Source organism: Desmodus rotundus, chromosome 8, assembly GCF_022682495.2.
Source record: "Desmodus rotundus isolate HL8 chromosome 8, HLdesRot8A.1, whole genome shotgun sequence".
Lineage (NCBI taxonomy): Eukaryota > Metazoa > Chordata > Mammalia > Chiroptera > Phyllostomidae > Desmodus > Desmodus rotundus.
This window is the reverse complement of record NC_071394.1, coordinates 78,126,302-78,141,171: the sequence shown is the minus strand read 5'-3', so window position 1 is coordinate 78,141,171 and position 14,870 is coordinate 78,126,302. Positions and strand designations below refer to the sequence as shown.

Here is a 14,870-nt window from a genome sequence, read left to right as displayed (position 1 = left end):
ATCAACAAAGCCATATATTAAATCACTCACTAATAGGTTATATTTTTCATCTAGTATGACTAGTTAGGAGCATGTCTAACTCCACCTTCACCTCTATCTCCAAGTTATTCTCCTAGACTATTTTTGTCTTAACTTTCACAGCACAGCCTTCTGGTTTCATATTTCAAAACACTGGTGAGTGCAATTATACTTGTGAAGTAGCTTGAGCCATATTGTTTGTGAACTTTGTCATTAAAATGTAAGGCCATCCTCCCCATTTTGAGCAAGAAAATATTTCTTCATTTTGACTGGAAAATAAACAGAATACTGATTGCCATATAGATAATTCCTCCTTCCCCTCCCCCCCAAAAATTGTCTTTCACTGAGCATTCTTCTGATTGTCAGAGGTGTGCTAAGCATTTTGCATTTATTCGTCCCAACTCTTGAGGTGTGGCCTTTCAAAGATGAGGAAACTGAAACTTAAAAAGAAGTTAAGGAATTTTCCCACAATCACAGGTAGGAAGTGACAATGCTCTTTGTTTTTGAAGGCTTTTCTTATTGCCAGGGTTCCATGCTCTACCATGCTGCTCAAACTTTCCTGAGCCTACAAATTAGCTGGGCGTCTTGTTAAATGCACATTCTAACTTGGTAGGTTCAGGGTGGGACCCGAGATCCTGCACTTCTAAGAGGTTCTGCAGTGATAATGAGGCAGCTGGTTGATGGACCACTTTGAGTAGCTAGGTCCCACCCTGCTGCAAAGGTGTAATTCCTTCTCTGTGAAAGGAATAGTATATTTCATCCAGCTGGAGTCAGACACTCTCACTTGACTACTTGACATTGATACATTTGAGACAACACAGAGACAAGAAAGATATCAATCCAGAAGCAGTAGTGGTTATGGAATGCATACATTTCCATGTATTTTTACAGTAAAAATGCATTAAAAAATCTTTCACAAAAGAAACTTAAAAAATACAAGTAGGGTGTTCAGTCCCCCCACCCCGCATTCTTCCAGGGATTAACTGTGTAATGGGTGGGAGGAAAATTTCTAAATGGTTTGATTTCATCGTACAAAATACTCATCCATCATCTCTCATCAAGACATTTACATGAAGTGGGGGATTAGGGAAAGAAGGCTCACAAGAATCAGTCTCCAATTTAAGGTTACAGTAGTTCAGAGAAAACTATATCTTTCTGTTTAGTGCATAGTCTCTGTACAGTAATTTCCAAAGCAAATCTGTGTGAAATTCGGAGGAAACTGCCATACCAAGTGTTCAGATTGAGATAGGCGCAGGTGGGTGGCACACAGATTTTAAAATGTCAAATGTCATCTTTGAGAACAAGAAAGACATCAAAATATTAACTTCAGGATGTACTCCCCAAATCTACTTTGACTTCATTTATTTAAGACTCTGGACCACAACTGAGAGCATCAATCGTTTAACATCACAGATTTTGCTAGAAATAGTGAGAAAATTCCTAGCAGTGGAACCTTAGGAATAAAGTCCCCATGTTGGCTCTTTGGAAATGGATGAAAAAGAACATCATTATTCAGTTGTATTCTTCCTCGGCCTTACTGCTACAGCTCAATGTACGCTTTGTATGGAAAACTTTGGGAAAAAAAAAAAGCAGCCACAGACTTTTCCCTCTTTTTTAGATATAGAATGTTCATTGTGTCTGTTCCAGGAAGTGAACCTGTTTTGTGAATGTCCACACAACTATAGTTACTCATTCTAATGTTATGTATAAACCCATAAGTCAAATAAAGCTATGAACAATGTAATTTTATATATGCATAGTGTTTTATAAAAAGATTGGCCCGCATACTGCTTTTCATCAATACAGAAACAGCATCAAATCCATAGCACACGGTAAGAAATGAGTGAACACAATGCAAACAAGTGCTTAATAATTCACAAGCAGGCTCACCATGGAGGAAATGATGATATTCAAACTGACTAAATCTTTAGAGAATTACTTATATAGTCTCCCACTTTAAAACAGCTTTACATACCTGATTTAGTTTACATTAAAATATATCCCAATTAATCAATTTTTCCATATTTAGAAATATGAACACATCACATTCCTCACAGCTAAATTTTTTTGTCATAAATTCTCTTTTATACAAGGAAAAAAAGGCAACATTTTTTAAAAACAGGCTCTATTAATTACAATTTTTAACTCTGTACACACAATGATTGGCTGGTTTTCTTTGTTCTTGCCTCCCCCCCTTTTTTAAACAGTACCATGAGAACAACAGTGATTGACTCGCAAAGTTTTGTGTCTGTATGGAAAATGCAAAACAGTACTACAGAAATATACAATGTATTGTAAGCAGCGGTTTGCTACAGTGGTCCAACAAGTACAAGCAAACACTTTGGCTCAGCTAGGCAGTAATCTATTTCACCACTTCCTGGGGCTACAGCCGACCCAACTACACCTTATGTGGGATTGCAGAAGAATAGGTCTTTTCTAAAAAGGAGAATCATTATGTTTTGTTCTGCTGTCCCAAAATTCAAAGGACAGGGTCAGGAAGACATAAGTTTGCCAACTAGATCTACAACCATTGAGATCACGTCCTTTCTCCTTCATTCGTTCTGGAGACAGTTACGGTTTCAAAGGGAAATCGGCATTTCTAAGAATAAGCACCTCCAACCCTAAAAATCAACAAAGAGCTAACTCCACCAAGGTACATTCCCTTCTCCCCAATTTGGCAAAGGGCAGCCATGGCCTTGTGCTAAAAAGGGGGATAATGTATTGTGGATTTTTACGGCTCCTTCACACTGGGCATCTTGTACCTCACTCCATCTACTCTTAAGCCTCAAATCAGACATGACAACACAGAAGGTGTTCGTTGTGCATTCCTTGCAGTAGTTGAGTGAAGCTGTGACAGCACTGCCTTAATGAGATCTTGGTAGATGTTGGTAATGCTAATGAACCTGACCGTCTGCACTTGGATAATGGCAGCCAACCTTCTCCTCTCTATGCCTTTCTATGGCCAGGGGAAGTCCAAACTGTTTTCTGAACCAACTATGACTCAAGAACATAACATTCCTGTGTGTGCTGTGTGGGTTTGCTATAAATACCCTTCATTTGCAGTAGTAGTCTCTTCATACAGTTTGATTGATTTTAGGATCATTGGCAATCCTAACCCATCTCAAAGAGTTCTCAGCTTTTACAAATATAGCTTTGCCTTTCTATGTAAAAGGAAATCTAACTACAGTATAGCACTATATCATTACATAACAGTCTATATCAAATTAATTAAACTTAATAACATCCCCTACTTGAGAAAATGATCAACAGCCCTATTTAACCAGGAGAGAAAGAGATTGCCCAAAAAAGGGAACAATTCTTGAGAATTCTACAGTTTATGTAGAAACAAAATTTATATCCCTTTGGGGCAGCATTTGGCAAATAATTTCCAAAAAAGTATGCATTTAAAAATACTTTCTTTAATATTATACATCAGGCACAACACTTTTCATATATATATATTTTTTATAAGATTTCAAATGCATAAAATGTTTGTTGCTATTCATGGGGTCATCAGGTGTCAGATGCTTCATTAGGTAAAACTAAATTATTTCATGTTTGTGACCTTCCTCATAGAACCTTTGACATGGTAAAGGTTGGAATGTGACTCCGAGCTCAGATACTGAGGTCGGTGCTGCATTCTTTGTAAGGCCTCCTTCTCTGCTCGGCGGCATGCCTGCCACTTCGGCTGGCATCCTGCTTCAGGCTCGGCTCTTCTCGTTCTCGGGGGCTGACTCTGTCCTCTCGGTTCCTTTTCTCAAGGGACCGCTCTCGCCTCCGCTCGGGGGACCTTGCTCTCCTGCGGTCAGTCGATTTTGCTCTCCTTTCAGGCGAGCCCCCCCTCCTCCGCTCTGGAGACCTTCTCTGATCCAGCAGCCTTTCCAGAGACCTCCTACGCCGGCTGGGCGAGCCGTCCCTTCTGCGGGTGGGCGACCGATCTCGCCTCCCCTCAGGAGAAGTCTCTCTTCTCTTGTCGTGCTTCTCCCTCCTCTCCAATGTGTTGTCAGCGCTCCGGGTGCCTTCCCTCCGCTTCTCTGGGGACCTCCTCGTGGGGCCATTGGTCACCAGCCGCTCAGGTGGGGCTTCTCTTCGCCCCTCAGACGCCCGGTCCTTGGGTCGGCAAGCCCCACTGTCGAGTGTCCTGGAAGTTCCGTTCCATGTGTGATGCTCACTGGGTTGTCTGCTGTACTCTCGGCTGCCTTTCGAATCTTTCCCGTGTGCCCGCTTTTCCCCATGTGGTGATGATTTGTGAAGATCGGGTAGATAACTGGACTCCAATGGCGGGTGCGCCCGGCGGCCGGCTGGCCCAGGCCTCATTTCCGGGACACCCTGTGCCGGCCCGGGCCTCATTTCCGGGACACCCTGTGCCCGCCCGGGCCTCATTTCCGGGACACCTTGTGCACCGGTGGAGGCGCCGTTCCGGTCGCGGCCGGGGTCTGCAGGAAAGTAAATGAGAGCAACAGCTGGGTGAGAAGGACCTTGGGCTCCCGTCCCCACTCCCACGCTTGAGCTGTCATTAGTGACAACACACACACAACTGTTAAAGCAGTCAGAATCAAAGCCAGCTGAGTCCTAGTTAAGTATAACTGCAACTAGTTCGGTTAAAAACTAGTGCGCACGGATTCTAGGGTCTAGCCATACTGTTCTCTCTACTCAACACATAGACGATTAACGGAACTTAGAACATAAAGGCATGACCTTATCAATAGGCTGTCTGTCTCTCTAGAGGTACTCAAACACTCCCACTTTGCCCCTTGCTCTTCTTCCCCCACCCACCAACCCTTCTCCCTTACCCACCCCTCCCCTGTCCCCATGAAAGAAAATATTTCCTTTAGAGAATACTTTTTTAAATTTGCTTAAAAATGATCTGGGCATGAGCAACTCTCTGGGGGAATGTTAACAGCCTGTGTTTTGATCTGGGTGGTAATTAAATGGGTGCACAGAGGTGAAAACTCACTGCACTGTATAGTTAGGCTTCAGGCATTTTACTGTATGCACAGTACATGTCCATTTCAAAATACTTTTATTTAGAAAATAATAATAATCCAGGATGGTGGTTGGCTCTATGGAGCCAACACAACCAGATGTGGACAACTGGCAAAGGTGACATTAAGTGACGGTCCATTAAACATTTTCTATGCCCTTGCATATGTTTATTCAGCTATTTAATTTTGTGTAAGTTTAAGAAACCTTTTAAAATATGGAGTCTTCTGACAGGTAAAAGGGAGTGGAAGGGAGGTTGTGAGGGACACAGTTGACATCAGATGGAGTTCAGATAAAGTCTTTAGTTTAGAGGCACTTTTCTTTATACTCGGCCATAATTCCACCCATTAGCCATGGAGTTGCTGGACTGCTTCTTACAACATCAAGATATCTATAGATTTAAAAGCAGGGCAACACTCATGGGCTTTTGTTTACTATTACACTATTTAAAATAACACTGTGCATGTAGGTAGAATCCTGAATTTATGAGAGCTCTTTCGAAGCATGGATGCTTTGTTACCACTAAACCCAATAGGTCTTACACACTACTATACCATTTTAGGCAAGGCACCAGGGGTGGTGTGCTACAGCATGGTGGGCAAACCAGGGGGACGGCCACAGAGACAAAGCAGATGCTCTGTAGGGATCTTTCATGAAGCAACAAGATCAATAGTAAGCAATCTGTTTCATGAATGATTTCCCACAACCTTGGGTAGGTGTTAACAAAAGCAGGAATATAGTCTTGAGCAGGGGCTGGCAAACTTTTTCTGTAAAGGGCCAAAGAATAGATATTTTTGGCTTTGCGGGCCACATAGTTTGTTACAACTACTGAACTCTGGCACTGTGGTATAAAAGCAGCCTTAGACAACACATAAAATGGGTCGTGTCACTCAACTTCACTTGCAAAAATATGCTGTGCACGTTTTGGCCCATGGGCCGCCCTTTGCCAAGAGATAACTGATCAAGCAGGAAATCTCATCTTCTTGTCTAGCAAAGCCGTATATACCTATATACCTGGGTGAGAGCTCTGTGATATGATGTTTGTTCTTTCTAAATGCTAGGTAGGCTATTAGAATTAAAACAAGCCATTTTAAGATCTGGGTGAGGGGAGGTGCTTAGATTGTTATCATAAATCTAAACTTGGGGTTTCTTACACCTACTTTTAAGGTAAGGGACAGCAAGACTTCAACAGGGTCAGCGGTGTACTTACAATTCAAAGAACGCAGGGTGCTCAGAATGAATTGTCAAACATATCAAAATAGAGCTAAGCAGAAGCAATGAGGAAATTAGGCCACAGCACAGAAACACCTAGTATTGATTGAGCTACAAACCGTAGTTTGATTATGGCCCATAAGGTAGAAGCAAGCCTCCCCGAGCTTTTCATTTCTCATACATGCAGCGATATTAGGAGGTATCATCGCTGTAGAAGGGAGGGCCCAGCACCAAGAACAGTCAGAGAGAAAGAGAGAAAGAGAAAGAGAAAAAGTTGAACATTTAGATTCCCTATAACAAAGAGGAAAGAAAAAAATCTGCATTTGTTAACATAGGGCAAAGAGAGTTTATTTGTCCAGTCAGACAGTCTAAGGCAACACTCAAATAAGGCTGCAGAGACCGCAATCAGAACAGTGACGTTTTCAGACAGCCATATAAGGTGACTCGAGGACCCAGACAATAGATGCATCCTTTTTTCTTTCTTTTTTTTTTTTCAAACAACTGGAACAATGACAGGCTGGCATAGGAAAGCATTAACAATAAACAACAAAAGAACAAAGTCCCTCCCACCCCCCTTAAGACCGCGGCAATTAAATTAAGTACAAAAAACTCATTACAAAAATAGCCTCACAGAGAAGCAGGTTCCAATCAAGTCAGAAAAATATTGGAACTTAACATATTATAACCCATTTGTGACTCTAATCAATAGAATTAGAGAGATTTAGTCCAAATGACACATGGAGACATTACAGCAGCACAATCCTGGCATGTTCAACCCTTCTTGGAAAACCAAGTATTTAAATGATCTTTATTTCTGGCCCAAAGAACATCTGTTAGTGTTGGATTTTCATCCTCAGTGCAACAGACATAGGTTTTGAGAGGGTACACAGGTTACTGACGGTGACTCTCAAATGGAATATCACATCCAACAGAAGCATAGGGAAGACAGAAAAGGGAAACAATGTTACACAGTTTCAGTGACATCAATATACCTATCAATGGTTCAGTATGCACAGCTGTAACATCTTAGCGTTGTCAGACTACCTTCCCCGTTCGTGGCTGGCCATATCTAAGGGGGCCTGATCTGATAACCACCCATCTCCCACCTTGGGCCCCTCATACTTTGCACCTGTATGGATGTCCAACACCTGGGAAGACTATCCTTCAAAGGAGTTATCTTGTTCTTGAGCTGCATCTGAATTGAGGATCTCAACAAGTCCAAAATGCAACTGGGAATTGTGCAGAATGACTTTCAGAAAAGAGGGTGATAACAGATAAAATCCCTAATAAAGGGGACCGATGTACGTAGGGACCATTCAATCACAGTTTCTATAGAAACTTTTGTAGACCTTTGGTTGGGAAGAAAAGCCCTACATCTAGGGCATAGCTTTTTTTCTTTTTTAAATTTTTAAACAAGAATCTCAAATAAATAGGACATAATTATTATAATATATAATATTTTGCCATCAGGACACTAAGCTATGTAAAGATCATTGCTGTTCAGTCAAATCACGTCTATAGATATGACAAAGGAACTCTATGTATAATCTGGCTTTCCCCATAGGAAAGGTATAATCATGTGTTTCCCTCATGATGAGCACTGGGAATCTATTTTACCCTTTATCATTTAAAAACATATGGCTAACATATCAACAGTTTTGTCTGTTTTCTAGTAGTGGGCTCAGGTGGTTTGGGTTGGGGCAGGGACCAGAGGGGGGGGATGCAGAAGTGTTGTATACAGAGCATAAAGGAGGTGAGCAAGGCCCCAAATAATCTCAAAGTTTCACGTCTCATAAATAAGACATCAAGTTACCACAAAAGAAAAAAAAAGAATTGTGCCTCAACATATCACTCAGGAAACCTGCTTTCCTGCTTCTTAAAAGGAGTATAGTCATTTTGTGCTAACAATTGGATCTGAGAAACAGTTTGGCACAGTTCAAACAATCATTCCTTCGCTCCTGGTCGGACTAGACAAAGTGTTCTCTCTGATTATCAGAAAGGGGGCTATAAAGATCTTGTCTTAGGCCATGCCCCAGTCCATGTAAGCAAGCAAAAGGATGAAATGTGTAGAGATTTCAGAACAAGCGAGGCAAATAATCACATGGTGCAAAAGGCTGGTAAGACACTGGTGAATAGGGGAAACAAAAAGACTTTCCTGCTGCAGTTCTGGAGACAAATTCATGGAGTCATGCCAGGGAAGGAAGGAATGTTTTCATAGTTTGACCCACCATATTCCGGTACTGAGCCGTCTCCCCGCTTCAGAGACAGACGCACTCTGCGGCCACCATTCTTGATCAGTTCTATAGCCCGAGAATGCTTCATGTTTTTGGTGGTTTCACCATTGATCTCTAAAATTTCATCACCGATCTGCTCAAAGCAAGAGAGAACAAAATGAGAACATCACAAAAGGGGTTCACCAGCTATTGAGGTGTTTTATTATTTAAAATTCTTTCATTTATTGATTTCCTAAATATTTATTGAATGTATACTAGAAAATCTATGGCTTAAGATGCAGCAGTGAAAAAATTCCTGCCCTGATGGAGATGACATTCTAATGGGGGAAATACAATTAACAAGAAAATTGGAAAATTACATCTATGTCAGATAGTATTAAGTGCTAAGGAAAAAAACTAATAAAACAGTAAAGGGAATATTAACTGTTGGAGAAAGGAAGATGTGGTAAGCAGCTTCTGGATGGCCCCCAATGATCCCCACCTCCTTGTATTCACGTCCTATGTAATTTTCTTCCCTTGGAATGTGGTTTGAAATTGGTGACTTGCTTCTAACAGAATACAGCAAATATGATGAGAGGTCAGTTTAAAGATAAAGTTATGAAATGATTCTGGCTTCTGTCTTGCCCTATTTTGTTCTCTCACTTGTTCACTCTGATGCATGCTGCCCTATGGAGTCCATGCTAAGGACATATAGGGAGGCCCAGGCCAGCAGCCCGATAGGCACTGCATCCTGCCAATGACCCTGTGAGTGAGCTTGGAAGCAAGTCCTTCCCCAGCAGAGTCTTCAGATGAGACAGCAATCTGGCTGATATATTGACAGTAGCATTTCCAGGCACTGGAGATAGAGGAGTAAACAGAAAAGGCCAGATCTTCCTGTCATGGAACTTATATTCTAGAAGGTAGAAGAGAAGCCCTGGCTTTGGACTTTAAAGTCTTGAATTTGAGCCTATCCTTTGTTAGTTACGTGATCTTGCTCAAGTCCTTTTAATGTCTCAGAGTTCACTTCCTCTCCTATAGAAGATGATAATATCCCATGCTTACCAAGCTCAGGATTTGAAATTGGAGAATACATGTAAACGTGTCTTGTGATCTATATAGCATTATACAAAATATCATGATCATAGTATTCATTCAATCAGAAACCCTTTTAAGTGAGTAAAACCATGAAAAAGCATATCCCATGTGTTTGAAGTTTAAACAAAAGAAATATATACCAGTATACAGGGTCCAGCACAAATAACGCCTTTTTTATTACAACATCGTAAGCATGTAATTCTGTAACATAACAATATCACACTGAAGCACATCATATGACATTTTAGGTGAAATTCTCAAATTAAAACTATAAATCATCACACCCATATCATTACCCCACCAACCACACTCATACAGGCGTTACCTCGCCGGGCCCTGTATATTGACTTGTACAGGCACAAATTGTGCATGTACGTGCATGAAGAAACTGATACACGGTTTGATCCAGGGAACTGTATTGTGATTATGTAACACTTTTAACTGTTTAATTTTTAAAAACCACCCATGTGCTCTACTTCCCCAATGGAAAAGAACACTCATAAAAAATTGAATCTGAAGAAACTTAAAATTCAAGATTGTGTCTTAAGTACCAGTATTAAGTTCCCTACCCTTGGTCACTTTTTTCCTCTTTCTGCCCAGGCCCAGTTTCATTCACTTTTTTTTTTTCCTGACCTGACTCCTGATTTTTTTTTTTTTAAATTTGCTGCCAATTGCTTCCTATGCGTGTATCTCCATCTATGTGACCTATCTATAGCAAGCAGATGAGTTTTCTTTTTTTAGTCATCTAATCTGCCAAGGAGAGCAACACATTCATATGCAATAACAGTATCAGATATCTAAACAGAGCAGAGTGGATTTTTGTATTTAAATTTTGTAGTTTTGACTACTATAGAGTGACCCTGAATATTCATGCCATGGAGTGACTGTCCCTTTGCTGAGGCAGAGTCAAATGCTGCTGAGGCTAGGGTAAGATGGCTGGTGACTAGCTAGCGGCCAAATGGAGCTCGCCATGCAAAACCTACAGAACTACAGAGCTCTCCTGCTCTCTAAGCATCCTGGTACACTCAGGAATTCCTATGAACATAGTGATAGGTCTGCTTCATGAGATTAAGTATAACAAGTATGAAATGATATTCAGAAAATGTCTCCCTTAATAATTTTGTAAGTAATTTTAATCCTTTTTCCAACCCCAAAGAGTTGAAAGGGTTCACCGAACCTTGGCAGCTACATCTAACTATGTTTCAGGGAGAGATCTACACTAGGGTGGGAGTCACGCATTTCGACTGCCCTGAAAGCTGTAAAAAATAAAATTCTCATGAAGAAGTTTCTAGCCATATAACGTCAAAAAGTCGCTACAGATGATGTATTTACATTGACTCTGAACTCCTCTTCCGACTTACCCTCATCTTTCCACACCTTTCTGCAGGACCATCCTCTGCTAAGCGCAGAACATAGAGGTCCATGTTATATTCTCGGCCCCCTCGAAGACTAAAGCCAAATCCCTTGGCTCCTCTTTCCAGTTCCACAGTGTAAAACTCCTGCTCCTATTTAAAAAAATTTAATGTAATCACTCTGGGAGAACTTGTATCCACACATATTTCTCTCCATCTCTTCCCAAACATTCTCTATTATGATGATTTGACCAAAAGGCATAATCACTATCCCCTTCTTGGTGATCCTCACTTGTTTGTTAATATCCATTAACCTTAGAAGTTTGGAGATTCAGAATTTGAAAACATTCATGAGTGTGCCTATAGACTGCATGCCAACATGCATGTATAAAAATTGAAATCAGTGAGGCTGCAATTCTCCATTTACTGCAGGAAAATTCATTACATGACGCCCTGCAAATTGTGGGACGTTCAGCCTCCCTGTCCAATGACTGAAAAACACCAGCAGTGCTCATTATTAGGGTACCAAAGGGCTTGGAAGGCCAATAAAAAAGGAGCCTGCTTAACTTTGCATCGTACAATGTTTCCCAAATTGGCTTCACCTGCTATTTATTATTTATGCGCCCTCCACCACTACTGTAAAAGACAGTTTGCTCTGTGGGTCCCACCTGAAATTCACAGGTCTGAGACATACCTGAAGAAAAAGACATCTTAGCATAAATGCAATTAGGAATACCATGAGCAGATGTCAGCTGTTTTGCTCTTCCATTGGTCACCAATTACAGCTTTTTATTTTGTTTTTCCCCCCCTAGAAAAGGATATCTAGAAATATTTTTCAAAGGTAGTAAAATAAAATGTCATTTCCTAGACAATCAAATATGAGTCCATATTTAGTGCATTACCTCACAAAAGGTTATTTATTTTCATTGGGTACCTTGTAAAAGATATCTCATAAAAATAGCTCAGAAAGCTAGAAGGAAATGTACAAAGTAAACAGAGAAAAAAGAGAAACAGCCCTCACCTGTGTTGCCTGGGGTGCTTTGAACTCAAACTGAGATTCCAGCTTTGGTTTGGTGGTATTCCTGCCAAAGTGAAAGAAATATATAAAAGCAACTCATGGGGAAACTGAGAAAGAATGAACGACAAGTGTCATCATGCCAGGAGTTACTTTTCCCCCTTTAAGCTAACAAAAGAAACGACAGCTATGTCTGACCTGGTCTCCTGGGCCCCTGGCTGAGAAGGGGTGTGTGTGGTGGTGATGGTGGCAATCTTCTCTGCATTGGTTAGCAAAGTGGCATTCGAAGACTCTGTAGGATGAGACAGAGCACAATGAAATGTGGGCCCCAGAGAAGACACTGTCACACTAGGAGGTATCCACAAGCCCCATGTCTGAATGACAAATTGGGCTTCTCTGTCACCGTTTCAGAAAGTTCTGACTTGAATTTGTAAATAATTAAGACTTTAAAGTACTATTTTAAGATATTCTATGATGTGAGCCATGTAAACCCCATTCCCTTTCTTCCAATCAGACATCCCAACAAAGGAAATAGTTTGCCCAAGAAAATGGCCCCCTAAAACTCCAGCCAAGGCAGGTGTCTCCCACCCCTCCCCCACCACTTACACGTACTGCACCAAAATTACTTCCTAGAATTTCACAGGCTGGTAATAAATATCTTTCCAAACGTTTCCTGCAATTTATTAGCAATATTTAACGAATCTTTATTTCCTCATGTGAATATTAAATTTAGAAATGTGCAGTGTCTTGTTAAAAACACACCGTCTACTTTCTTGCCCATTGCTTTTAATGAAGTACAACGGAAAATGTGGAGTTCTTGACAGATCTCGTCTAGTATCACTCATGAGAAATTAATTTTAAAATCTGCAATTGTTAGAGCTACAGTTTGTAAATATAAGCTGTATAAATTATGAAGCCACCCTAGCATAATAGATGTGATTATATCCCTAGGTAAATTGACTTTCTTCTCTACTAATCACATTCATAGACAACTTCATTAATCTCTAGAAGTGCGGAGACCCAGATATAGGAAATGTTCATGGACATGTCTACACACTGCACACCAATGCACACATTAAAATGTAATCATTCGTATAGTAATAATTACATGTTCGTTTAAGAATCATCTCTCATTATGATCAAGGCAGACAGCAAGTGACTACGAGCAAGTTGCACTTGTTTTTACGTTGACTGTTGGAACATGGCGTACGTTTTCTGTTCAAGAAAATGATAAATATGGTGGTGAGATTTTAAGATCAGCCACAAATGCCTGTTTAATTCACAGTGTGTCAAGAAGTCTAGAAGTTTCTAGAAGTCCTATGGCTTTTAGGAGGCACTCTAATGTTTATATCAAATACATATATCTACCCATGATGTATAACGAAGTTTCTGCGGGGAAATGTTAAGTATCCCCACCTGGGATACCTGGACTACATTTCTTTTCACTGCAGTCCTGTGTGAAAAGACACCCCTCCAATCCCAGTCATTTGTGGTCTGTCTTCCATTATGTGTTAATTTTCATTACACACAGTTGGTAAAAGCGTGGACTTGAGATTGACACCAGGTTCAAATCCTCCTTTCCTCACTTATCAGCTGAGTGACTTATTTTCCTCATCTGATAGACATTAGTTCTTTTCCCTTGGTAATGTATGAAATGTTTAGTACAGTACCAGCCATAGAGTAAGCACTCAATGCTTATTTCCTGAAGGGCTGACCCTTGCCACTGCTTCTACTTTTTATTTACTACTGTGAACTTGTATAAATCATTTAAATTCTCTGCAAAATGAGAAAGTTGAAATATGATTTTAACAGTTCGTATTCCAGCCATAAAGCCAGTGATTGTTACAGCTAAAGTACAAGTTAACAAGAAAATGTAACTAGATCTAGTGAACTGAAATGTGTATCCTGCTCCCGCATGAGGACAATGTTTCTCACAACCTGTTTCGCCAAATGTTTCTGCAGATTCTGAAGGAAAAGGAACCTGTGCTCAATTAAGGGTGAGAGACCATAGGTGAACAGAGTGAAATGTTCCTGCATGTCTGTGTTTTCTTTCCCGAGGCCTCCTCCAAACCTTTAATCATGTCACTATGCCTTGTGACCCTCTGAGCTGGGGAGGTGAGGCTTCTCAAGTTTACTGGGAAGCAGTTTAGCAGAACAGTAAGTAGGTCAGATTCTGAAGTCAAGACTATTTGGCTTTGCATCCCAAGCTCTGCAATTACCAGCTGGGACCTTAGCAAAATTACTTAAACTTTCTATGCCTCAGTCTCCTCTACCGCACATGTGGGAGAACAGAAATATGTTAGAGATTTGGTTATCTGAAACCAAATTATCTGAAAGATTATCTGAAAGAAAAGTGTACGTGATAGTGCCTAGAACATAAAAACTGCCCCCAAAATGCTTAGCATATTTTTATTGGTAGCATGTGTTTATTACTGTATCATAATACTAAAAGCATATTTTTATGATTGCAGTTAAGTGGTACAACAAGGTGATAAATTTAAGATATTTCATAAAGTATGCCCACTGTGCGAGTATAAAGGAAAGGACTAAGACTGCACAGCCTCTCATTATGATTCACCAGACATTTCATAAACACTTGTACTGGACCTTTAAAAAAACCTGATATTGCTCACTGTAGTTAAATTTATGGAGACTCTCTCGGAAATCACAAGGTGGTCCGTCCGGGCCATGGGGAAATCATAATCAGGATACCAAAAAGGATGTTCTCTTGTAATTACAATGATTATAACTACCGAGTTGAGTAGGGGTTTCACTTCAGAGTGCTTGTGTGTTTTGGAAGCCAGAGTTCTCCAGGAAGATCACATCTCATTCTCAAACAATTTTTCTATTTCTGCTGCTTTCATGATTGCTGCGATATAAAAGATAACTACTCAATATGCATTTTAACAGAACTATTTTATTAATTTTCCATCTATAATTTGTTATTTTTCACCGATTTGTATGCAAATTGGTTTTGGTTGA

The 14,870-nt window shown here is 40.4% G+C and overlaps 1 protein-coding gene across 22 annotated transcripts in view; it reads right to left on the bottom strand.

Moving 5' to 3' along the window:
* Positions 1-871: 871 nt before the first annotated feature.
* MAGI1 (membrane associated guanylate kinase, WW and PDZ domain containing 1) overlaps positions 872-14,870 on the bottom strand; it is a 617,360-nt gene continuing 603,361 nt past the window's right edge. For 14 of the 22 annotated variants that reach the window (XM_045192233.3, XM_045192235.3, XM_045192237.3 and 11 more), the window contains 5 exons: positions 12,087-12,180; positions 11,895-11,955; positions 10,883-11,026; positions 8,442-8,580; positions 872-4,454 (listed from right to left, as the gene is read on the bottom strand). In XM_045192233.3, coding sequence (XP_045048168.2) covers positions 3,634-4,454; positions 8,442-8,580; positions 10,883-11,026; positions 11,895-11,955; positions 12,087-12,180 — 1,259 coding nt within the window. In that variant the 3' untranslated portion in view covers positions 872-3,633. Of the gene's footprint in view, positions 4,455-4,856; positions 6,422-6,714; positions 8,581-10,882; positions 11,027-11,894; positions 11,956-12,086; positions 12,181-14,870 lie in introns of those variants that run through there. The other 8 variants (XM_045192244.2, XM_053929684.1, XM_045192245.2 and 5 more) reach the window with 3 other exon arrangements.